General features: G+C 46.5%; 1 protein-coding gene across 2 annotated transcripts in view; it reads left to right on the forward strand.

Annotated features, from left to right (window-relative positions):
- LOC118937809 (casein kinase I) overlaps positions 1 to 26,668 on the forward strand; it is a 67,693-nt gene extending 41,025 nt beyond the window's left edge. Inside the window, exons 3-10 of one of the 2 annotated variants that reach the window (XR_005035253.1) lie at positions 3,270 to 3,418; positions 6,528 to 6,756; positions 8,093 to 8,263; positions 10,727 to 10,875; positions 13,132 to 13,309; positions 13,542 to 13,651; positions 23,729 to 23,849; positions 23,886 to 26,668. Coding sequence is in view for 1 of the 2 variants with exons in the window: in XM_036939417.1 (XP_036795312.1) it covers positions 3,270 to 3,418; positions 6,528 to 6,756; positions 8,093 to 8,263; positions 10,727 to 10,875; positions 13,132 to 13,309; positions 13,542 to 13,651; positions 23,729 to 23,779 (1,037 nt within the window). In the remaining variant the exon portion in view is untranslated. Of the gene's footprint in view, positions 1 to 3,269; positions 3,419 to 6,527; positions 6,757 to 8,092; positions 8,264 to 10,726; positions 10,876 to 13,131; positions 13,310 to 13,541; positions 13,652 to 23,728 lie in introns of both variants that reach the window. The other variant, XM_036939417.1, reaches the window with a different exon arrangement.

Genomic DNA, 26,668 nt, shown 5'->3' on the forward strand with positions numbered 1-26,668 from the left:
TTAATATGAGCTGACCTCCCTCTGACAGTCAGGTAGATATTAACCTAGTGTCTATCTACCTGACTGTCAGAGGGAGGTCAGCTCATATTAACCTAGTGTCTATGAGCTGACCTCTCTCTGATGACAGTCAGGTAGATAGACACTAGGTTAATATGAGCTGACCTCTCTCTGATGACAGTCAGGTAGATAGACACTAGGTTAATATGAGCTGACCTCTCTCTGATGACAGTCAGGTAGATAGACACTAGGTAAATATGAGCTGACCTCCCTCTGATGACAGTCAGGTAGATAGACACTAGGTTAATATGAGCTGACCTCCCTCTCTGATGACAGTCAGGTAGATAGACACTAGGTTAATATGAGCTGACCTCCCTCTGATGACAGTCAGGTAGATAGACACTAGGTTAATATGAGCTGACCTCCCTCTCTGATGACAGTCAGGTAGATAGACACTAGGTTAATATGAGCTGACCTCCCTCTCTGATGACAGTCAGGTAGATAGACACTAGGTTAATATGAGCTGACCTCCCTCTGATGACAGTCAGGTAGATAGACACTAGGTTAATATGAGCTGACCTCTCTCTGATGACAGTCAGGTAGATAGACACTAGGTTAATATGAGCTGACCTCTCTCTGATGACAGTCAGGTAGATAGACACTAGGTTAATATGAGCTGACCTCTCTCTGATGACAGTCAGGTAGATGGACACTAGGTTAATATGAGCTGACCTCCCTCTGATGACAGTCAGGTAGATAGACACTAGGTTAATATGAGCTGACCTCCCTCTGATGACAGTCAGGTAGATAGACACTAGGTTAATATGAGCTCACCTCCCTCTGATGACAGTCAGGTAGATAGACACTAGGTTAATATGAGCTGACCTCCCTCTGATGACAGTCAGGTAGATAGACACTAGGTTAATATGAGCTGACCTCTCTCTCTGATGACAGTCAGGTAGATAGACACTAGGTTAATATGAGCTGACCTCCCTCTCTGATGACAGTCAGGTAGATAGACACTAGGTTAATATGAGCTGACCTCTCTCTGATGACAGTCAGGTAGATAGACACTAGGTTAATATGAGCTGACCTCCCTCTGATGAGTCAGGTAGATAGACACTAGGTTAATATGAGCTGACCTCCCTCTGATGACAGTCAGGTAGATAGACACTAGGTTAATATGAGCTGAACTCTCTCTGATGACAGTCAGGTAGATAGACACTAGGTTAATATGAGCTGACCTCCCTCTGATGACAGTCAGGTAGATAGACACTAGGTTAATATGAGCTGACCTCTCTCTGATGACAGTCAGTTAATATGAGCTGACCTCCCTCTGATGACAGTCAGGTAGATAGACACTAGGTTAATATGAGCTGACCTCTCTCTGATGACAGTCAGGTAGATAGACACTAGGTTAATATGAGCTGACCTCCCTCTGATGACAGTCAGGTAAATAGACACTAGGTTAATATGAGCTGACCTCCCTCTGATGACAGTCAGGTAGATAGACACTAGGTTAATATGAGCTGACCTCCCTCTGATGACAGTCAGGTAGATAGACACTAGGTTAATATGAGCTGACCTCCCTCTGATGACAGTCAGGTAGATAGACACTAGGTTAATATGAGCTGACCTCCCTCTGATGACAGTCAGGTAGATAGACACTAGGTTAATATGAGCTGACCTCTCTCTGATGACAGTCAGGTAGATAGACACTAGGTTAATATGAGCTGACCTCCCTCTGATGACAGTCAGGTAGATAGACACTAGGTTAATATGAGCTGACCTCCCTCTGATGACAGTCAGGTAGATAGACACTAGGTTAATATGAGCTGACCTCCCTCTGATGACAGTCAGGTAGATAGACACTAGGTTAATATGAGCTGACCTCCCTCTGATGACAGTCAGGTAGATAGACACTAGGTTAATATGAGCTGACCTCTCTCTGATGACAGTCAGGTAGATAGACACTAGGTTAATATGAGCTGACCTCCCTCTGATGACAGTCAGGTAGATAGACACTAGGTTAATATGAGCTGACCTCCCTCTTATGACAGTCAGGTAGATAGACACTAGGTTAATATGAGCTGACCTCCCTCTCTGATGACAGTCAGGTAGATAGACACTAGGTTAATATGAGCTGACCTCCCTCTGATGACAGTCAGGTAGATAGACACTAGGTTAATATGAGCTGACCTCCCTCTGATGACAGTCAGGTAGATAGACACTAGGTTAATATGAGCTGACCTCCCTCTCTGATGACAGTCAGGTAGATAGACACTAGGTTAATATGAGCTGACCTCTCTCTGATGACAGTCAGGTAGATAGACACTAGGTTAATATGAGCTGACCTCCCTCTGATGACAGTCAGGTAGATAGACACTAGGTTAATATGAGCTGACCTCTCTCTGATGACAGTCAGGTAGATAGACACTAGGTTAATATGAGCTGACCTCCCTCTGATGACAGTCAGGTAGATAGACACTAGGTTAATATGAGCTGACCTCCCTCTGATGACAGTCAGGTAGATAGACACTAGGTTAATATGAGCTGACCTCCCTCTGATGACAGTCAGGTAGATAGACACTAGGTTAATATGAGCTGACCTCCCTCTGATGACAGTCAGGTAGATAGACACTAGGTTAATATGAGCTGACCTCTTGTGATTTGTGTTTTTTATTGCATCTAATCTCAGCCTGAACTGAATCAAATGTCCTCCCCTCCTCCTCCTCCCTCTGTCGTCCTCCTCTCCTCAGATCTGTGTAGAGGTCACCTTGAGCTTCTGTATGTGTGTTACATTCTTCACCAGCTATAGTATGTTGTCAACCATCTCCACGCTGCGATAGGCTGTAGCGATGTACTATTGCCATCGTGGTATCATCCTGGCCCCAATACCAGGGCTATGATAGGATATAATTTGGGGCTAGTTCCTGGTTTCAGCTCCTAACTCCTCCCTCTCGGTGCTAAATGCTACTCAACGTCATTTGCTGTAATGTCAAACTTTCTAGAGACATTATAATACATGAATAATAATATTTTTTTCTCTCCTAAATATGAATTTAACTCTTTCCCCCTACAGTGGGTATCAATGGGTGTATGATTAAACACATGGTTACTTTAACATGACTAACGTCTCTCTCTCTCCCTCTCTGTCTCTCTCTCTCTCTCTGTTTATCTCTGTCTGTCTGTCTCTGTTTGTCTCTCTCTCTCTCTCTCTCTCTCTCTCTCTCTCTACCTCTCTCTCTCTCTCTCTACCTCTCTCTCTACAGTGGGTATCCCAACGATAAAGTGGTGTGGGGCGGAGGGCGACTACAACGTGATGGTGATGGAGCTGTTAGGACCCAGTCTGGAGGACCTGTTCAACTTCTGCTCCCGCAAGTTCTCCCTCAAGACTGTCCTGCTGCTGGCTGACCAGATGGTGAGAGACTGGCGTGTGTGTGTGTGTGTGTGTGTGTACCGAGGCAGGGCGCGTGCCAACCTGGGGGTATGGGACCACCTTCAGGAGGCCACTATAACGGGGGCTACCCCCATCCTGAATGACACTGGCCAACACCCCCATTCTGAATGACACTGGCCAACACCCCCATCCTGAATGACACTGGCCAACACCCCCATCCTGAATGACACTGGCCAACACCCCCATCCTGAATGACACTGGCCAACAACCCCATCCTGAATGACACCGGCCAACACCCCCATCCTGAATGACACTGGCCAACACCCCCATCCTGAATGACACTGGCCAACACCCCCATCCTGAATGACACTGGCCAACACCCCCATCCTGAATGACACTGGCCAACACCCCCATCCTGAATGACACTGGCCAACACCCCCATCCTGAATGACACTGGCCAACACCCCCATCCTGAATGACACTGGCCAACACCCCCATCCTGAATGACACTGGCCAACACCCCCATCCTGAATGACACTGGCCAACACCCCCATCCTGAATGACACTGGCCAACACCCCCATCCTGAATGACACTGGCCAACACCCCCACCCTGAATGACACTGGCCAACACCCCCACCCGGAATGACACTGGCCAACACCCCCATCCTGAATGCTACCAGGTGTCCTCCAGGTGTTTATACCACCAGGTGTCCTCCAGGTGTTTATACTACCAGGTGTCCTCCAGGTGTTTATACTACCAGGTGTCCTCCAGGTGTTTATACTACCAGGTGTCCTCCAGGTGTTTATACTACCAGGTGTTTAGACTACCAGGTGTCCTCCAGGTGTTTAGACTACCAGGTGTCATCCAGGTGTTTAGACTACCTGGTGTCCTCCAGGTGTTTATACTACCATGTGTTTATACTACCAGGTGTCCTCCAGGTGTTTATACTACCAGGTATCCTTCAGGTGTTTAGACTACCAGGTGTTTAGACTACCAGGTGTTTAAACTACCAGGTGTTTAGACTACCAGGTGTTTATACTACCAGGTGTCCTCCAGGTGTTTATACTACCAGGTGTCCTCCAGGTGTTTATACTACCAGGTGTCCTCCAGGTGTTTAGGCTACCAGGTGTCCTCCAGGTGTTTAGACTACCAGGTGTCCTCCAGGTGTTTAGACTACCAGGTGTCCTCCAGCTGTTTAGACTACCAGGTGTTTAGACTACCAGGTGTCCTCCAGCTGTTTAGACTACCAGGTGTTTATACTACCAGGTGTCCTCCAGGTGTTGAGACTACCAGGTGTTTAGACTACCAGGTGTCCTCCAGGTGTTTAGACTACCAGGTGTTTAGACTACCAGGTGTTTAGACTACCAGGTGTTTAGACTACCAGGTGTTTAGACTACCAGGTGTCATCCAGGTGTTTAGACTACCAGGTGTCCTCCAGGTGTTTATACTACCAGGTGTCCTCCAGGTGTTTAGACTACCAGGTGTCCTCCAGGTGTTTAGACTACCAGGTGTCCTCCAGGTGTTTATACTACCAGGTGTCCTCCAGGTGTTTATACTACCAGGTGTCCTCCAGGTGTTTAGACTACCAGGGGTCCTCCAGGTGTTTAGACTACCAGGGGTCCTCCAGGTGTTTAGACTACCAGGGGTCCTCCAGGTGTTTAGACTACCAGGGGTCCTCCAGGTGTTTAGACTACCAGGTGTTTAGACTACCAGGTGTCCTCCAGGTGTTTAGACTACCAGGTGTCCTCCAGGTGTTTAGACTACCAGGTGTTTAGACTACCAGGTGTCCTCCAGGTGTTTAGACTACCAGGTGTCCTCCAGGTGTTTATACTATCAGGTGTTTATACTACCAGGTGTCCTCCAGGTGTTTAGACTACCAGGTGTTTAGACTACCAGGTGTTTAGATTACCAGGTGTCCTCCAGGTATTTATACTACCAGGTGTTTAGACTACCAGGTGTCCTCCAGGTGTTTAGACTACCAGGTGTTTAGACTACCAGGTGTTTAGACTACCAGGTGTTTAGACTACCAGGTGTTTAGACTACCAGGTGTTTATACTACCAGGTGTTTAGACTACCAGGTGTCCTCCAGGTGTTTATACTACCAGGTGTTTATACTACCAGGTGTTTATACTACCAGGTGTTTAGACTACCAGGTGTTTATACTACCAGATGTTTATACTACCAGGTGTTTATACTACCAGGTGTTTAGACTACCAGGTGTCCTCCAGGTGTTTATACTACCAGGTGTTTAGACTACCAGGTGTCCTCCAGGTGTTTAGACTACCAGGTGTTTATACTACCAGGTGTTTAGACTACCAGGTGTCCTCCAGGTGTTTAGACTACCAAGTGTTTATACTACCAGGTGTCCTCCAGGTGTTTACATTTTTTACCATTGACACCCATCATGTATCATGTATGTACCCATCACGTTCTATGTGCATTATTGATTATGCTAACGCCAGCTCTCTCCTCTCCAGATCAGACTAGCTGTTATTGATCAACCTCTCTCCTCTCCAGATCAGACTAGCTGTTATTGATCAACCTCTCTCCTCTCCAGATCAGACAAAGCTGTTATTGGTCAACCTCTCTCCTCTCCAGATCAGACTAGCTGTTATTGATAAACCTCTCTCCTCTCCAGATCAGACTAGCTGTTATTGATCAACCTCTCTCCTCTCCAGATCAGACTAGCTGTTATTGATCAACCTCTCTCCTCTCCAGATCAGACTAGCTGTTATTGATCAACCTCTCTCCTCTCCAGATCAGACTAGCTGTTATTGATCAACCTCTCTCCTCTCCAGATCAGACTAGCTGTTATTGATCAACCTCTCTCCTCTCCAGATCAGACTAGCTGTTATTGATCAACCTCTCTCCTCTCCAGATCAGACTAGCTGTTATTGATCAACCTCTCTCCTCTCCAGATCAGACTAGCTGTTATTGATCAACCTCTCTCCTCTCCAGATCAGACTAGCTGTTATTGATCAAGCTCACTGCTGTCCTCTCCAGATCAGACTAGCTGTTATTGATCAACCTCTCTCCTCTCCAGATCAGACTAGCTGTTATTGATCAAGCTCACTGCTGTCCTCTCCAGATCAGACTAGCTGTTATTGATCAACCTCTCTCCTCTCCAGATCAGCCGTATAGAGTACATCCACTCTAAGAACTTCATCCACAGAGACGTGAAGCCAGACAACTTCCTGATGGGCCTGGGCAAGAAGGGCAACCTGGTGTACATCATCGACTTTGGCCTGGCCAAGAAGTACCGCGACGCCCGCACACACCAGCACATCCCCTACCGCGAGAACAAGAACCTGACCGGCACCGCGCGCTACGCATCCATCAACACACACCTGGGAATCGGTAGGATATATACACTATATGTACAAAAGTATGTGGACACCCCTTCAAATTAGTGGATTTGGCTATTTCAGCCACACCCTTTGCTGACAGTTGTATAAAATCGAGCACACAGCCATGCAATCTCCATAGACAAACATTGGCAGTAGAATAGCTCAGTGACTTTCAAAGTGGCACCGTCATAGGATGCCACCTTGCCAACAAGTCAGTTCGTCAAATATCTGACCTGCTACAGCTGCCCCGGTCAACTGTAAGTGCTGTTATTGTGAAGTGGAAACGTCTAGGAGCCACAATGGCTCAGCCGTGAAGGTAGGCCACACAAGCTCACAGAACAGAACACTTCCGAGTTCCAAACTACCTTCTGGAAGCAACGTCGGCACAAGAACTGTTCGTCGGGGAGCTTCGTGAAATTAGTTTCCATGGCCGAGCAGCCGCACACAAACCTAAGATCACCGTGCGCAGTGCCATGCGTCAGCTGAAGATGTTGTACTCTGGAGCATTCTCTGGCGTGATGAATCACGCTGCACCATCTGGCAATCCGACGGATGAATCTAGATTTTTCGGATGCCAGGAGAATGCTATCTGCCCCAATGCATAGTGCCAACTGTAACGTTTGGTGGAGGAGGAATAATGGTCTTGGGCTGTTTTTCATGGTTCGGGCTCGGCCCCTTAGTTACAGTGTAGGGAAATCTTAACTCTACAGCATACAGTTACATTCTAGATGATTCTGTGCTTCCAGCTTTGTGGGAACAGTTTGGGGAAGGCCCTTTCCTGTTTCAGCATGACAATGCACTCCTACACAAAGCCAGGTCCATACAGAAATGGTTTGTAGATTGGTGTGGAAGAACTTGACTGGCCTGCACAGAGCCCTGACCTCAACCCCATCGAACACCTCTGGGATGAATTGGAACGCCGACTGTGAGCCAGGCCTAATCGCCTAACATCAGTGCCCGACCTCACTAATGCACTTGTGGCTGAATGGAAGCAAGTCCCTGCAGCAATGTTCCAACATCTAGTGGGAAGCCTTCCCAAAAGAGTGGAGGCTGTTATAGCAGGAAAGGGGGGGACCAACTCCATATGAATAGCCATGATTTTGGAATGAGATGTAAACAAACACATACACTACTTACACACACCAGTTAACAGGTACACAACAGAAACACCCTGACCCTCTCTCTCTCTCTCCCTCTCTTTTCTCTCTTCTCTCTCTCTCTTCTCTCTCGCTCCCTCTTCTCTCTTTCTCTCTTTCTCTCTTTCTCTCTCCCTCTCTTCTCGCTCTCTCGCTCTCGCTCCTCTTCTCTCTCTCTCCTCTTCTCTCTCTCTTTTCTCTCCTCTACAGAGCAGTCTCGTCGTGATGACCTGGAGTCTCTTGGCTATGTCCTGATGTACTTCAACCTGGGCAGTCTGCCCTGGCAGGGCCTGAAGGCTGCCACCAAGAGACAGAAGTACGAACGCATCAGTGAGAAAAAGATGTCTACCCCCATCGAGGTCCTCTGTAAAGGATATCCATGTGAGTAGTTGAAAGACCTGTCTGTGGCTGGAAGTTGATGGGGTTTTCTGAAGTCAAAAACAGGTTGTTTTTTACATAGTAGATCCTTGTACATATAGAATTTCCACTCCCGGTCTTTGAAAGTGGATAGCTCTTCTGTGGTCCAAAGTGTGATGTTTAGGAGTTTATCCTGAGCATGTGACCTAACCAGGAAGAAAGCTGATCAGATTCAGATCTGTTTGTAGTGTATGTCTTGTTGTCTTGGAGACTAGAGGATTCACATTCAGGCATTTTATTCCACATATATATATAAAAAATACAACTGGATGTATAAAAAGACCTGTATCTTGACCCATCCTCTCCTTTCTCCTCTCAGCGGAGTTTACCACGTCCAGTTGTATAATAATTAAAGAGCTGTATCTTGACCCATCCTCTCCTCTCAGCGGAGTTTACCACGTCCAGTTGTATAATAATTACAGAGCTGTATCTTGACCCATCCTCTCCTTTCTCCTCTCAGCGGAGTTTACCACGTCCAGTTGTATAATAATTACAGAGCTGTATCTTGACCCATCCTCTCCTTTCTCCTCTCAGCGGAGTTTACCACGTCCAGTTGTATAATAATTAAAGAGCTGTATCTTGACCCATCCTCTCCTCTCAGCGGAGTTTACCACGTCCAGTTGTATAATAATTACAGAGCTGTATCTTGACCCATCCTCTCCTCCCAGGGGAGTTTACCACGTCCAGTTGTATAATAATTACAGAGCTGTATCTTGACCCATCCTCTCCTTTCTCCTCTCAGCGGAGTTTACCACGTCCAGTTGTATAATAATTAAAGAGCTGTATCTTGACCCATCCTCTCCTCCCAGGGGAGTTTACCACGTCCAGTTGTATAATAATTAAAGAGCTGTATCTTGACCCATCCTCTCCTTTCTCCTCTCAGCGGAGTTTACCACGTCCAGTTGTATAATAATTAAAGAGCTGTATCTTGACCCATCCTCTCCTCCCAGGGGAGTTTACCACGTCCAGTTGTATAATAATTACAGAGCTGTATCTTGACCCATCCTCTCCTTTCTCCTCTCAGCGGAGTTTACCACGTCCAGTTGTATAATAATTAAAGAGCTGTATCTTGACCCATCCTCTCCTCTCAGCGGAGTTTACCACGTCCAGTTGTATAATAATTAAAGAGCTGTATCTTGACCCATCCTCTCCTTTCTCCTCTCAGCGGAGTTTACCACGTCCAGTTGTATAATAATTACAGAGCTGTATCTTGACCCATCCTCTCCTCTCAGCGGAGTTTACCACGTCCAGTTGTATAATAATTACAGAGCTGTATCTTGACCCATCCTCTCCTTCCTCCTCTCAGCGGAGTTTACCACGTCCAGTTGTATAATAATTACAGAGCTGTATCTTGACCCATCCTCTCCTCTCAGCGGAGTTTACCACGTCCAGTTGTATAATAATTACAGAGCTGTATCTTGACCCATCCTCTCCTCCCAGGGGAGTTTACCACGTCCAGTTGTATAATAATTACAGAGCTGTATCTTGACCCATCCTCTCCTTTCTCCTCTCAGCGGAGTTTACCACGTCCAGTTGTATAATAATTAAAGAGCTGTATCTTGACCCATCCTCTCCTCCCAGCGGAGTTTACCACGTCCAGTTGTATAATAATTACAGAGCTGTATCTTGACCCATCCTCTCCTTCCTCCTCCCAGCGGAGTTTACCACGTCCAGTTGTATAATAATTACAGAGCTGTATCTTGACCCATCCTCTCCTCTCTCCTCTCAGCGGAGTTTACCACGTCCAGTTGTATAATAATTAAAGAGCTGTATCCTGACCCATCCTCTCCTCCCAGGGGAGTTTACCACGTCCAGTTGTATAATAATTAAAGAGCTGTATCTTGACCCATCCTCTCCTCCCAGGGGAGTTTACCATGTCCAGTTGTATAATAATTACAGAGCTGTATCTTGACCCATCCTCTCCTCTCTCCTCTCAGCGGAGTTTACCACGTCCAGTTGTATAATAATTACAGAGCTGTATCTTGACCCATCCTCTCCTTTCTCCTCTCAGCGGAGTTTACCATGTCCAGTTGTATAATAATTAAAGAGCTGTATCTTGACCCATCCTCTCCTCCCAGGGGAGTTTACCACGTCCAGTTGTATAATAATTAAAGAGCTGTATCTTGACCCATCCTCTCCTCCCAGGGGAGTTTACCACGTCCAGTTGTATAATAATTAAAGAGCTGTATCTTGACCCATCCTCTCCTCCCAGGGGAGTTTACCATGTCCAGTTGTATAATAATTACAGAGCTGTATCTTGACCCATCCTCTCCTTTCTCCTCTCAGCGGAGTTTACCACGTCCAGTTGTATAATAATTAAAGAGCTGTATCTTGACCCATCCTCTCCTCCCAGGGGAGTTTACCACGTCCAGTTGTATAATAATTACAGAGCTGTATCTTGACCCATCCTCTCCTTTCTCCTCTCAGCGGAGTTTGCCACGTACCTGAACTTCTGCCGTTCTCTGCGGTTCGATGACAAGCCCGACTACTCGTACCTCAGACAGCTGTTCAGGAACCTGTTCCACAGACAGGGCTTCTCCTACGACTACGTCTTCGACTGGAACATGCTCAAGTTTGTGAGTAACGTCTCTCTGCTAACGTCTGAGTCATCCCCTTCGTTACATTGACCCCGGGACTGGAGTCTTTTCATCACAATATCTCCTTTCTCCTGAAGTGTACACTCGTTCACTACTTCCCACAGTATCTCCTTTCTCCTGAAGTGTACACTCGTTCACTACTTCCCACAGTATCTCCTTTCTCCTGAAGTGTACACTCGTTCACTACTTCCCACAAATCTGTAAAGCGTTGGGATTGGTGGAGACATGGGCTAGTGGGAGGTTCCACTGTATTTCTTCAAGTCAGTGATGTGAACCAGTGCACACTTTGGGAGGAAGGAGAGGTAATTGAGACATAGTAATGGAATGTCCACGGTGGCCATTTTGTTGGTCTACAAATAGCAGTGGTGTCCCTGGCAACGGCAGCCATTTTGAATGCTGATTGAGCAAATTCCTGGTCAATAAGATCCCATGGTGTTGTTGTGATAGTGAAGGGTTGGGAGGTGGGACAGTGTGACTGTTGTCTCCATGGTGTTGTTGTGATAGTGAAGGGTTGGGAGGTGGGACAGTGTGACTGTTGTCTCCATGGTGGTGTTGTGATAGTGAAGGGTTGGGAGGTGGGACAGTGTGACTGTTGTCTCCATGGTGTTGTTGTGATAGTGAAGGGTTGGGAGGTGGGACAGTGTGACTGTTGTCTCCATGGTGTTGTGATAGTGAAGAGGTGGGACAGTGTGACTGTTGTCTCCATGGTGTTGTTGTGATAGTGAAGGGTTGGGAGGTGGGACAGTGTGACTGTTGTCTCCATGGTGTTGTTGTGATAGTGAAGGGTTGGGAGGTGGGACAGTGTGACTGTTGTCTCCATGGTGTTGTTGTGATAGTGAAGAGGTGGGACAGTGTGACTGTTGTCTCCATGGTGTTGTTGTGATAGTGAAGGGTTGGGAGGTGGGACAGTGTGACTGTTGTCTCCATGGTGTTGTTGTGATAGTGAAGAGGTGGGACAGTGTGACTGTTGTCTCCATGGTGTTGTTGTGATAGTGAAGAGGTGGGACAGTGTGACTGTTGTCTCCATGGTGTTGTTGTGATAGTGAAGGGTTGGGAGGTGGGACAGTGTGACTGTTGTCTCCATGGTGTTGTTGTGATAGTGAAGAGGTGGGACAGTGTGACTGTTGTCTCCATGGTGTTGTGATAGTGAAGAGGTGGGACAGTGTGACTGTTGTCTCCATGGTGTTGTGATAGTGAAGGGTTGGGAGGTGGGACAGTGTGACTGTTGTCTCCATGGTGTTGTTGTGATAGTGAAGGGTTGGGAGGTGGGACAGTGTGACTGTTGTCTCCATGGTGTTGTTGTGATAGTGAAGGGTTGGGAGGTGGGACAGTGTGACTGTTGTCTCCATGGTGTTGTTGTGATAGGGAAGGGTTGGGAGGTGGGACAGTGTGACTGTTGTCTCCATGGTGTTGTTGTGATAGGGAAGGGTTGGGAGGTGGGACAGTGTGACTGTTGTCTCCATGGTGTTGTTGTGATAGTGATGGGTTGGGAGGTGGGACAGTGTGACTGTTGTCTCCATGGTGTTGTTGTGATAGTGAAGAGGTGGGACAGTGTGACTGTTGTCTCCATGGTGTTGTTGTGATAGTGAAGGGTTGGGAGGTGGGACAGTGTGACTGTTGTCTCCATGGTGTTGTTGTGATAGTGATGGGTTGGGAGGTGGGACAGTGTGACTGTTGTCTCCATGGTGTTGTTGTGATAGTGAAGAGGTGGGACAGTGTGACTGTTGTCTCCATGGTGTTGTGATAGTGAAGGGTTGGGAGGTGGGACAGTGTGACTGTTGTCTCCATGGTGTTGTGATAGTGAAGGGTTGGGAGGTGGGACAGTGTGACTGTTGTCTCCATGGTGTTGTTGTGATAGTGAAGGGTTGGGAGGTGGGACAGTGTGACTGTTGTCTCCATGGTGTTGTTGTGATAGTGAAGGGTTGGGAGGTGGGACAATGTGACTGTTGTCTCCATGGTGTTGTTGTGATAGGGAAGGGTTGGGAGGTGGGACAGTGTGACTGTTGTCTCCATGGTGTTGTTGTGATAGTGAAGAGGTGGGACAGTGTGACTGTTGTCTCCATGGTGTTGTGATAGTGAAGAGGTGGGACAGTGTGACTGTTGTCTCCATGGTGTTGTTGTGATAGTGAAGGGTTGGGAGGTGGGACAGTGTGACCGTTGTCTCCATGGTGATGTTGTGATAGTGAAGAGGTGGGACCGTTGTCTCCATGGTGATGTGTGTATCTGTGTGTCCAGGGCGCCAACAGGGCAGCGGAGGATGCAGAGAGGGAGAGGAGAGCTGGTGAGGACAGACTGAGACAGGGACAGGCCAGGGCCCCTGCAGGGGCCAGGGGGATCCCCTCCGCCTCCGGACGACCCAGAGGAGCACAGGACGCAGCCGCACCCGCACCCCTTACCCCCACCTCACACACAGGTTAGTGAAATCCCACACACCCCTCACACACAGGTTAGTGAAAACACACACACACACACCTCACACACAGGTTAGTGAAAACACTGAATTGGTTAAATAAAGGTTGATCACCAGGTATCTGTCCTCTATCCCAGGTATGGAGGTCTCTCTCTCTCTAACCCCAGGTATCTGTCCTCTATCCCAGGTATGGAGGTCTCTCTCTCTAACCCCAGGTATCTGTCCTCTATCCCAGGTATGGAGCGAGAGAGGAAGGTCAGCATGCGTCTTCACCGTGGAGCTCCTGTCAACATCTCCTCCTCAGACCTGACTGGACGACAGGACTCACGCATGTCCACCTCACAGGTTAGACACACACAACACCCTGTATGTCCACCTCACAGGTTAGACACACACAACACCCTGTATGTCCACCTCACAGGTTAGACACACACAACACCCTGCATGTCCACCTCACAGGTTAGACACACCACACACACAACACCCTGTATGTCCACACCTCACAGGTTAGACACACACAACACCCTGTATGTCCACCTCACAGGTTAGACACACACAACACCCTGCATGTCCACCTCACAGGTTAGACACACCACACACACAACACCCTGTATGTCCACCTCAGGCTAGACACACACACACTTCTCACAGGTCTGAAAACGTCACCATGTTTCTAGCCTTGTTTTAATTGTTCTTCATTCCTTTTCATTCCTTTTCTCTCGCTGATGACACTTTAACGATGAACGCCGCAGGGCGTCCACAAACAGTCACACAGGAATGTGAAACCTTTTCACTGGCGTCATAAAAACATGGCTGTAATGTTGCAGGGTGTCAGTGTTTCCCCTATATTCATTTTTAGCAGTGGCGGGCCACCACTGAAGAAGACAATAAATTCAACTTAAAGGACTAAAACCAGATGTGAAGTGTGTCGAAAAGATAACAGATTCGATATATATTTAACATGAGATCGTCTTTGAGAACTAACAATCACCAATATAAAAACTAGACATTCAGGGAGAATCAGAAATGAAAACACTTTAGTTCCGTATGTTTCAGTCACTCAGATGGCATAAGAACATGGCAAAATGTGTAGAATTGCAATAAACTAAAGTTCTGGGTGAGGCTCAGAGATCGGCTCTGAGATCGGCTCTGAGATCGGCTCTGAGATCGGCTCTGAGATCGGCTCTGAGATCGGCTCTGAGATCGGCTCTGAGATCGGCTCTGAGATCGGCTCTGAGATCGGCTCTGAGATCGGCTCTGAGATCGGCTCAGAGATCGGCTCAGAGATCGGCTCTGAAACTCTGTGAATAAGCAGTGGAATGGCTGCAGGAGAGAGAAAAAAAGGGGGGGATTTTGACTCTATATTCTGTGTTTTTGGGGTCTAAACAAGGCACCTCTCCAATCAAAGAATCTGTGAACATCTAGCTAGTTTAGTTTATACAGACCCTCATGACCAACAGTCGCTGGCATGGTAGGTGTGTGACTGGTAACACCATATGGCTAAGGTGGCCGTCTGTTGGCATGAACAGGGTGTGAGAGGGGTCATGCTGTGTCGTGTTAATATTATGGGGTTTATGAAGGTCTAGGACAGGTAACCACGGTAACTAATAAATCATTGTTTTTTATTTTTCAACAAAATGGGTGTCCAAGATTCATAATCGTACACTACATGATCGAAAGTATGTGGACACCTGCTCGTCAAACATCTCATTCCAAAATCATGGTCATTAATATGGAGTTGGTCCCCCCTCTTTGCTGCTATAACAGCCTCTACTCTTCTGGGAAGACTTTCCACTAGATGTTGGAACATTGCTGCTATAACAGCCTCCACTCTTCACAACACCCCGTAATGACATCACGATACCCCGTAATGACATCACAATACCCCGTAATGACATCACAATACCCCGTAATGACATCACAATACCCCGTAATGACATCACAATACCCTGTAATGACAAAGTAATTTTCATAAGTATTCAGACCCTTTACTCAGTACTTTGTTGAAGTGACTTTGGCAGTGATTACAGCTTTGAGTCTTCTTGGGTATGACGCTACAGGCTTGGCACACCTGTATTTGGGGAGTTTCTCCCATTCTTCTCTGGAGATCCTCTCAAGCTCTGTCAGGTTGGATGAGAAGTGTTGCTGCACAGCTATCTTCAGGTCTCTCCAGAGATGTTAAATCATGTTCAAGTCCGGGCTCTGGCTGGGCCACTCAAGGACATCAGTGACTTGTCCCGAAGCCACTCCTGCATTTTCTTGGCTGTGTGCTTAGGGTCATTGTCCTGTTGGAAGGTGAACCTTCGCCCCAGTCTGAGGTCCTGATTTCTCTGGAGCAGGTTTTCATCAAGGATCTCTGTACTTTGCTCTGTTCATATTTCCCTCAACCCTGACTAGACTCCTAGTCCATGCCACTGAAAAACATCCCCACGGCATGATGCTGCCACCACTATGCTTCACCGTAGGGATGGTGACAGGTTTCCTCCAGATGTGAAGCTTGGCATTCAGGCCAAAGAGTTCAATCTTGGTTTCATCAGATCAGAGAATCTTGTTTTTTTGTGGTCTGAGAGTCCTTTAGGTGCCTTTTGGCAAACTCTAAGCGGGCTGTCATGTGCCTTTTACTGAGGAGTGGCTTCCGTCTGGCCACTCTACCATAATAGCCTGATTGGTGGAGTGCTACAGAGATGGTTGTCCTTCTAGAAGGTTCTCCCATCTCCACAGAGGACCTCTGGAGCTCTGTCAGAGTGATCATTGGGTTCTTGGTCATCTCCCTGACCAAGGCCCTTCTTCCCCAACTGTTCAGTTTGGCCGGGCGGCCAGCTCTAGGAAGAGTCTTAGTGGTTCCAAACTTCTTTCATTTAAGAATGATGGAGGCCACTGTGTTCTTGGGGACCTTCAATGCTGCAGAAATGTTTTGGTACCCTTCCCCAGAACTGTGCCTCGACACAATCCTGTCTCGGCCCTCCACGGACAATTCCTTCGACCTCATGGCTTGGTTTTTGCTCTGACATGCACTGTCAACTGTGGGACCTTTTTATATAGACAGGTGTGTGCCTTTCCAAATCATGTTCAATCAATTGAAGTTGTAGAAACATCTCAAGGATGATCAATGGAAACAGGATGCACCTGAGCTCAATTTCGAATCTGAATACTTATGTAAATAAGGTATTTCTGTTTTTTTTGTATTTGTGTCTTCGTCATTAATGGGTAGATTGATGAAGAAAACATTTAATCCATTTTAGAATAAGAGTAACAAAATGTGTATAAAGGGGGGAAGGTGTCTGAATACTTCCTGAACGTACCGTATGTGGAATAGGATCCCATTTGGAAAACACCTGTAGGTGATGTGCTATTAGCCAAGTTGTAGTGTTGTTTTACCTCACACTCGGTTGTCTCCCCTTCCTCCTCCTCCTCCTCTCACCAACTCAGAATAGCATTTCCTTCCATCGTCATCTGAGAAAGTAGCAGCTCGTCACATCCTGGTGTGAACGGCTGGTGAGTCACCGCTGGTATCCCAAATGGCACCCTGTTCACTATGTCGTGCACTACTTTTGACCAGGCCCTATAGAGGTAGTGGTCGGGAAGTAGTGCACTATAATATAGGGGGGGGGGGAGGGTGCCATTTTGGACACAGTAATGTTAGGTAAGAGTGTAGGTGTCCCTTCAACACTAATCCCCTCCCTGGAGAGATATCTATAGGCTGAAGGCGTCCGCGGGCTTCTGGTCCACACTAGGGATTCTTCAATTAAGTGTTTGTTGAGAGAGAGAGAGAGAGAGAGAGGGGACTCGTGTTCTTTTCATGCACATTTCTTTCATTGAGAAATACTCCACCGATCTTAGATGTGAAGGTACGCGACTAAGAACTCCTTGGCAAAAAAAAAAAAAACTTCAATTTATGACAGAAATCTGGCTACGGCGTCTCGAGATGGACAAACAGTACTATTGACGCTTTCTTTCTCTTCTTCTTCTTTTTTTTCTTTTTTAATTCAAGCGAAGGATTTTTTTTAGGGGAGTATGTGAGCACACTCGTTGGGTTCAGCTGAGTTCAACTAGGCTCCAGATGGATGGAAGCATGCTGACGCCTTTAGGCTACGTCTCCCTCCCCCCTATATAAATATCTATGGGTTAGGCTACGTCTTGATAGTCTAAAAACTATTGAACCCCCCCCCCCCCCCCCTATAGTAATATCTATGGGTTAGGCTACGTCTTGATAGCCACACTGGTACCATACCTTCTTTAGACTGTCAGCTCCCAACCTCACCCTAACCCCCCTATAGAAACAGGTCACATCTCAATAGTCTCTAGCCGAGTCTATATATAGTATGACTCAGGTCTAAAGTGACTTGATCCCCATGTCTCCTCTCCTTCATCTGAACTGAACCTGAAAGAATCAGACAGGTGAAAAGGTAATTTACACTGAGAGATCCAGAGTAGGCCATAGTAGATACGTAAGACTCCACTCTGGAATCTCTGCTTCTGGAGGACCAGAAACATTCCGTTCTGGAACTCTTGGTGATGTAATAAAGAAGAGATGGGAGTTCTATCCACAGATTCAGTTCCACATTCTTTCCATGTTCCGCATTCCCCAATTAATAGGAATTAAAGTTCTCTAGAACAAGGATTCTAACCATCTCTGAACTCTCATGCCCTTGTAAAATAGTTCCTAACCCCTGTACTTGACCTCAGCCCTCCGTAACTAGGTCTGGTTCACCTTATGACCTTACAAGACTGTATGATATGGGCTGTATAACATAAGTTTTAAGGTAGACCTTCACTGACCCAGACAATACCCTCTGTTAGGTAGTGTTTGGTTTAAGCTCTTCCATTCACCCTCTGTAGTGGACAGATTGAGACACATCTCATATACTAGATGGACAATATTCTTCCCATGGTCCATACTCAGTGCCTTCAGAAGATATTCACAGCCCTTGACTTGATCCATATGTTATCACATCCTGAATTTAAAATGGATTACCTGTAGATATTGTCACTGATTTATACAACAATACATTTTCTATCCTGAATACAAAAACCTTATGTTTGGGGAAAATCCAGTCCAACACATCTCTGAGTACCGCTCTTCGTATTTTCAAGCGTAGTGGTGTCTGCGTCATGCTATGGGTATGCTCGTCATCGGCCTAAGACTAGGAAGTTAAGGATTCAAATAAACAGAATGGAGGTAAGCACAGGCGAAATGCTAGAGGAAAACCTGGTTCAGTCTGCGTTCCAACAGACACTGAGAGATGAATTCACCTTTCAGCAGGACAATAACCTAAAACACAAGGCCAAATATACACTGGATAAGAAGACGTTGAATGTTCCCGAGTGGCCGAGTTACAGTTTTGACTTCAATCAGCTTGAACATCTAATGGCAAGACTTGAAAATAGCTGTCGAGCAATGATCAACAACCAACTTGACAGAGCTTGAAGAATTTTAGAAAGAATAATATACAATATTTGTACAATCCAGGTGTGCGAAACTCTGAGAGACTCACCCAGAAATACTCCCAACAGTCTCTATCGCCTGCTCCCAGGTCGCTGCCAGAGGTGATTCCAACATGTATTGACTCAGGAGGTTGAATACTTATCTAATCAGAATATATTAGTGTGTTGTTTTCTATTTAATAAAAAATACAAAATACAAGTTAGAATTTTTCTTCCACTTTGATGTTTTCTGTAAGTTCTCTGAGATGGCTTGGGTTTCTGTAAGTTCTCTGAGATGGCTTGGGTGTCTGTAAGTTCTCTGAGATGGCTTGGGTTTCTGTAAGTTCTCTGAGATGGCTTGGGTTTCTGTAAGTTCTCTGAGATGGCTGGGGTTTCTGTAAGTTCTCTGAGATGGCTGGGGTTTCTGTAAGTTCTCTGAGATGGCTGGGGTTTCTGTAAGTTCTCTGAGATGGCTGGGGTTTCTGTAAGTTCTCTGAGATGGCTGGGGTTTCTGTAAGTTCTCTGAGATGGCTGGGGTTTCTGTAAGTTCTCTGAGATGGCTTGGGTTTCTGTAAGTTCTCTGTTTGGGTTTCTGTAAGTTCTCTGCTTGGGTTTCTGTAAGTTCTCTGAGATGGCTGGGGTTTCTGTAAGTTCTCTGAAATGGCTGGGGTTTCTGTAAGTTCTCTGCTTGGGTTTCTGTAAGTTCTCTGAGATGGCTGGGGTTTCTGTAAGTTCTCTGAAATGGCTGGGGTTTCTGTAAGTTCTCTGAAATGGCTGGGGTTTCTGTAAGTTCTCTGAGATGGCTGGGGTTTCTGTAAGTTCTCTGAGATGGCTGGGGTTTCTGTAAGTTCTCTGAGATGGCTGGGGTTTCTGTAAGTTCTCTGAGATGGCTGGGGTTTCTGTAAGTTCTCTGCTTGGGTTTCTGTATGTAACAGCTACTGCCAAATGTCTGACTGCGTTTATACAGAAATAATGCATTAACTATAATCCACCTGCTGCATCCAAACACCCTCATCCAAACACCCTCATCCAAACTCTCATTTCAGTTTGATGTTCTCAAACTAAAGAGAGAGTGTGTGTGTAACCTGCCCTCCTGGAATGGACTGCATACAGCAAACGCCCTAAGCATTTAAACATATATATGGGTTAACTGGCCTAGGAACAGTGGGTTAACTGGCCTAGGAACAGTGGGTTAACTGGTCTAGGAACAGTGGGTTAACTGGTCTAGGAACAGTGGGTTAACTGGCCTAGGAACAGTGGGTTAACTGGTCTAGGAACAGTGGGTTAACTGGTCTAGGAACAGTGGGTTAACTGGCCTAGGAACAGTGGGTTAACTGGTCTAGGAACAGTGGGTTAACTGGTCTAGGAACAGTGGGTTAACTGGTCTAGGAACAGTGGGTTAACTGGCCTAGGAACAGTGGGTTAACTGGCCTAGGAACAGTGGGTTAACTGGCCTAGGAACAGTGGGTTAACTGGCCTAGGAACAGTGGGTTAACTGGCCTAGGAACAGTGGGTTAACTGGCCTAGGAACAGTGGGTTAACTGGCCTAGGAACAGTGGGTTAACTGGTCTAGGAACAGTGGGTTAACTGGTCTAGGAACAATGGGTTAACTGGTCTAGGAACAGTGGGTTAACTGGTCTAGGAACAGTGGGTTAACTGGTCTAGGAACAGTGGGTTAACTGGTCTAGGAACAGTGGGTTAACTGGTCTAGGAACAGTGGGTTAACTGGCCTAGGAACAGTGGCTTAACTGGCCTAGGAACAGTGGGTTAACTGGTCTAGGAACAGTGGGTTAACTGGTCTAGGAACAGTGGGTTAACTGGTCTAGGAACAGTGGGTTAACTGGTCTAGGAACAGTGGGTTAACTGGTCTAGGAACAGTGGGTTAACTGGTCTAGGAACAGTGGGTTAACTGGTCTAGGAACAGTGGGTTAACTGGTCTAGGAACAGTGGGTTAACTGGTCTAGGAACAGTGGGTTAACTGGTCTAGGAACAGTGGGTTAACTGGCCTAGGAACAGTGGGTTAACTGGCCTAGGAACAGTGGGTTAACTGCCTGTTCAGGGGCAGAAGGACAGATATTTACCTTGTCAGCTCGGGGGATTCAATCTAGCAACCTTTCAGTTTCTGGCCCAACGCTCTAACCACTAGGCTACCCTGCCTCTAACCACTAGGCTACCCTGCCTCTAACCACTAGGCTACCCTGCCTCTAACCACTAGGCTACCCTGCCACTAACCACTAGGCTACCCTGCCTCTAACCACTAGGCTACCCTGCCTCTAACCACTAGGCTACCCTGTCTCTAACCTCTAGGCTACCCTGCCTCTAACCACTAGGCTGCCCTGCCTCTAACCACTAGGCTACCCTGCCTCTAACCACTAGGCTACCCTGCCTCTAACCACTAGGCTACCCTGCCTCTAACCACTAGGCTACCCTGCCACTAACCTCTAGGCTACCCTGCCTCTAACCACTAGGCTACCCAGCCTCTAACCACTAGGCTACCCAGCCTCTAACCACTAGGCTACCCTGCCTCTAACCACTAGGCTACCCTGCCTCTAACCACTAGGCTACCCTGCCTCTAACCACTAGGCTACCCTGCCTCTAACCACTAGGCTACCCTGCCTCTAACCACTAGGCTACCCTGCCACTAACCTCTAGGCTACCCTGCCTCTAACCACTAGGCTACCCAGCCTCTAACCACTAGGCTACCCAGCCTCTAACCACTAGGCTACCCTGCCTCTAACCACTAGGCTACCCTGCCTCTAACCACTAGGCTACCCTGCCACTAACCACTAGGCTACCCTGCCTCTAACCACTAGGCTACCCTGCCTCTAACCACTAGGCTACCCTGCCTCTAACCACTAGGCTACCCTGCCTCTAACCACCCTGCCTCTAACCACTAGGCTACCCTGCCTCTAACCACTAGGCTACCCTGCCTCTAACCACTAGGCTACCCTCCCACTCCACTGGATGTTCAGTTCGACTCTCTTCCTGTCTAGAGGCATAATCACTGTCCTCTAGTCACGTTAATACATCCTTCAGTCAGCTTATAGAAAGACCATGATGTACGTGACAACAGTGTCTGTTTTGGTTCTTTTGTTCTCTCTGTCACTCGTGGCCCCTTCTCGCCCTCTAGTGGAGGGAGGCCACATTACAGCCCAGCCTCAGTCCTCTCCACAATCCTGTTGATTATCAAATCACATGTTATTGGTAACATACACATATTTAACAGATGTTATTGGTCACATATTTAACAGATGTTATTGGTCACATATTTAACAGATGTTATTGGTCACATATTTAACAGATGTTATTGGTCACATACACCTATTTAGTAGATGTTATTGGTCACATATTTAACAGATGTTATTGGTCACATATTTAACAGATGTTATTGGTCACATACACCTATTTAGTAGATGTTATTGGTCACATATTTAACAGATGTTATTGGTCACATACACCTATTTAGTAGATGTTATTGGTCACATATTTAACAGATGTTATTGGTCACGTACACCTATTTAGTAGATGTTATTGGTCACATATTTAACAGATGTTATTGGTCACATATTTAACAGATGTTATTGGTCACATACACCTATTTAGTAGATGTTATTGGTCACATATTTAACAGATGTTATTGGTCACATATTTAACAGATGTTATTGGTCACATACACCTATTTAGTAGATGTTATTGGTCACATGTTTAGCAGATGTTATTGGTCACATACACATATTTAACAGATGTTATTGGTCACATACACCTATTTAACAGATGTTATTGGTCACATACACATATTTAACAGATGTTATTGGTCACATACACATATTTAACAGATGTTATTGGTCACATACACCTATTTAACAGATGCTATTGGTCACATACACATATTTAACAGATGTTATTGGTCACATACACCTATTTAGTAGATGTTATTGGTCACATGTTTAGTAGATGTTATTGCTGCTTAGGAGCTAGAAGCACATCTGCCCTAGTGGTCTCCCGAGTGGCGCAGCGGTCTAAGGCACTGCTTCTCAGTGCTTGAGGCCTCACTACAGGCACTCTGGTTTGATTCCAGGTTGTATCGTAACCGGCTGTGATTGGGAGTCCCATAGGGCGGCGCACAATTGTCCCAGCATCGTCCGGGTTTGGCCGGGGTAGGCCGTCGTTGGTTAAAATATTAGTAAAAATGCCCGACAGCAGCTTCTATCTCAAGGTCATCAGACTGTTAAAGGTCATCAGACTGTTAAATAGCCATCACTAGCCGGCTTCCACCCTGTTATGTAACCCTGCACATTAGAGGCTGCTGTCCCATATACAGTGGGGAGAACAAGTATTTGATACACTGACGATTTTGCAGGTTTTCCTACTAACAAAGAATGTAGAGGTCTGTAATTTTTATCATAGGTACACTTCAACTGTGAGAGACGGAATCTAAAACAAAAATTCAGAAAATCACATTATGATTTTTAAGTAATTAATTTGCATTTTATTGCATGACATAAGTATTTGATACATCAGAAAAGCAGAACTTAATATTTGGTTCAGAAACCTTTGTTTGCAATTACAGAGATCATACGTTTCCTGTAGTTCTTGACCAGGTTTGCACACACTGCAGCAGGGATTTTGGCCCACTCCTCCATACAGACCTTCTCCAGATCCTTCAGGTTTCGGGGCTGTCGCTGGGCAATACGGACTTTCAGCTCCCTCCAAAGATTTTCTATTGGGTTCAGGTCTGGAGACTGGCTAGGCCACTCCAGGACCTTGAGATGCTTCTTACGGAGCCTGGCTGGCTGGCTTGCTGGCTCGCTGGCTCTATAACCTGGATGTTTGTAGACTATAGACTGTAATATTTGAGGGCTGTTCCTCCCTCCCTCCCTCCGTGTGTTGTGTTCAACCTCTTAAATCCCTCCAAGTCCCCTTTTCTAACGTGTAATGTCACTATCTATGGCTACTGTACTAACTTCTCTGTCTCTCTGCCCTCTCTGTCGTCTCCAGGCTCTCTCTCGTGTCACCCCCAGTGGCCTCCAGTCAGCAGCCCCTCGATGAGTCCCTCTGCCCCCATCACCACCCTGGAGGGTTAAACCATGCACGGCCCTAACCATACCACACACCAACACACACACCATACCACACACCAACACACACACCATACCACACACCAACACACACTTCAATACCTGGAGGACGCTTACTGAAACAACCAGTCAACCCATCAGATGCCTGGACTCTTACACAATCAACCAATCAAAAGGCAGGACAAGGACCTCGTCATCCGCTAGCAACTCCATCCATCCAACCAGCCAATCAAAACACACAGACTGATGCTCTGCCTCTTTGACATCAGCTGATCTCTGCTAAGTAACAAGCTCATGCTGTTGTAACAGGGTGGATGACACACACACTCTCTCACACACACACACACACACACACACTCTCTCTCTCTCTCACACACACACACACACACACGACTCAGAGAGCGTTCAGCCGTGCTCATCGGGGATGGAAGAGGAGGAGATGAGACGGGGATGGAGGAGGAGGAGGAGAAACAAGAGAGGGGGGAAGGAGGGATTTTGTTGCCCCTGGCACACCCAGAACAGTCACTGCCCCCCCACCCCTCTGCTTTTGTGAACCCCAGCGAGGACACTGACATGGGGCACACAGACCTGCTTAACGCCCCTTACACACCTCATCCTCCATCACTTCTCTCCTTCTCTCTCCTACTCCATCACTTCTCTCCCTCTCCTCCATCACTTCTCTCCCTCTCTCCTCCTCCATCACTTCTCTCCTTCTCTCTCCTCCTCCATCACTTCTCTCTCCTCCTCCATCACTTCTCTCTCCTACTCCATCACTTCTGATGGACCAGATGCCCCTCCCAGCCAGACAGTTCTCCTCCAGAGTTGCTGTCCTGATAAAAACCATCAGCTTGTTTCTCTTTCCTGTTGTTTTTTTTTACTTTATTTACTTGACTTTTCCTCTGTTTGTATTTTAGGTGAAGTTGATTAAAAGTTGTTTGTACTGGCAGTGTTCTGTTCTGACTACACTGGCTGTGTGTGTTGCTGTTTTTACACGGTTGCCGAATATCAACGGACTCATGCCAATCATAAATCGTGTCTTAAGTGAAAAGTCAAGTGTGTTTTCTGTTTTTAAAGAGAGACGATGGAAGTCATATTGAATGAATAACCCCTAATTGAAACTCTGAAGGTCATGTGAGAGAGGTCTTGTTTGTGCAGCGGGAGATGGTCTGGGTTCCATTTTCGTGTCCTCAAAAGACTCTCTTAATCCCCACAATGCAATGCCGAGAAAGAGAGTACTATTCTCCAACTGGACAGCGGGTTTGTTTAGAGGGTCCCAAACACCACCCTACTCCCTACTGGGCTCTGGTCCATTCTATTGGTCACATACACGTGTTCAGCCGATGTGGGTGGAGCTACATGCTTGTGGACTGAATAGGGGATAGGGTGCTGTTGGAGACGTGTCCCTCTCTGTTGTTTTTAAAGGGGACTGGGAGAAAGCAAATCCTCTACTGTTCTGAAGCTTATAGTGACTGTGTGTGTGTGTGACAGTTTTAAATAAGGACTGGTTGTTTGTCCATAGTGATGGGATGGGGTGGGGTGGGGGGGGGGTTGCTGATGTCTTCTCTGCTAGTCAGTCTGTTTCTCCATCACCTCGTCTCTCTTCAGCCTCCTCTTCCTCTTCTGCTGTTGGTGTCCTGGGGCTGAAAGCTGTGAATCACCCGTCTCCACACTCATGTAGCAGTTATTTTTGTTGGTGAACTTGTTGGTCAGTTAAATGTGTGTTGGGGGGGGGGGGGGGGGTCTGCTTTAAAATGCCTATTTCAACCTATGCTTTCAATCCACCACAATCTCAAACTTTTTATTTTTTATTTTGTTATCAATCAATATTTTAAAATGTTTTTACCGTAATGAAACTACGTTTCTGAGAAAAAAAGTGATCTGATAATTGCCAGAGGGCAAAGTTCGGTTTGGTGGATGTACAGGAGACTATCGACCAATGCTACGTTTCTCTCTCTTCTGGTTGTCCTATTGGTTAGTTCAGGACGAGGGCCAACCCACTGGTCACATCATTCAGTGTAGTACTGCCTCAGGGTGTTGTAGGCCTTTTCTGTAGTCTGGGATAAAGGGGGTTTAGTGGTAGCCTGTTCCTGGATCAGTTTGTGCTGACTTGTCAACTTTATCACTCAGTGCATTATAATGAGTGACAAGGAGTTGGCAAGAGAGTCCAACCAGATCTGAGACCAGACTAGTTTAGTGCGTCTGTCTTCTGTTGTCATGTATATAGGATGTACCTAGTACTCAACGGTGAAATATCATGTCTGCATTAGGAGCTGGTAGCAGTTCCAGGATCAGATGTATTTGTTTTCCTCCTAATGGTTAAGGTTAGGAGTTAGTTGGATAACCTGATCCTAGATCTGTGGTTAGGGTTAAGTTCTACCTCCAGCTCTGTATTAGCCACTGTGTGTAGTATGATGATGATGATGATGAAGGTAGTGTATGGGGGGGGGGGGGGGGGGGTTGAATGCTTCACTCCATTGTAGTTTTGGGTAAGTTAGTTTTAAACCCTCGAACCGACCGGCTGATGGTCTCAAAAAAAAAGAACCTCCCACCTCATTCTCTTCAGTGTGGGATTGTGGGTAATGACGATCAAGGTACACTTGTGTTAAGTACAGTTCTTTACGTGGGATCTCTCGTTTCTCTCTGGGTATGTCATGTCTTTCCCTTCTCTCTCTTTTTATTTCCTTCTTGTTTTGTGTTTGCATATCTACGTGGGGACGGACTACGGAAACCTTGCGTTGGTTCCCACAATGCATCACTCACTGAGTCATGGGAAGTCTTGTCGTCAGTTTTGCTCATCATTTGTAATGCCACTGTATTTGTGTATTTTAAAATTGTGTAAATAAATGAATAAGTCCTTGTA

Source organism: Oncorhynchus mykiss, chromosome 12 (genome assembly GCF_013265735.2).
Source record: "Oncorhynchus mykiss isolate Arlee chromosome 12, USDA_OmykA_1.1, whole genome shotgun sequence".
Lineage (NCBI taxonomy): Eukaryota > Metazoa > Chordata > Actinopteri > Salmoniformes > Salmonidae > Oncorhynchus > Oncorhynchus mykiss.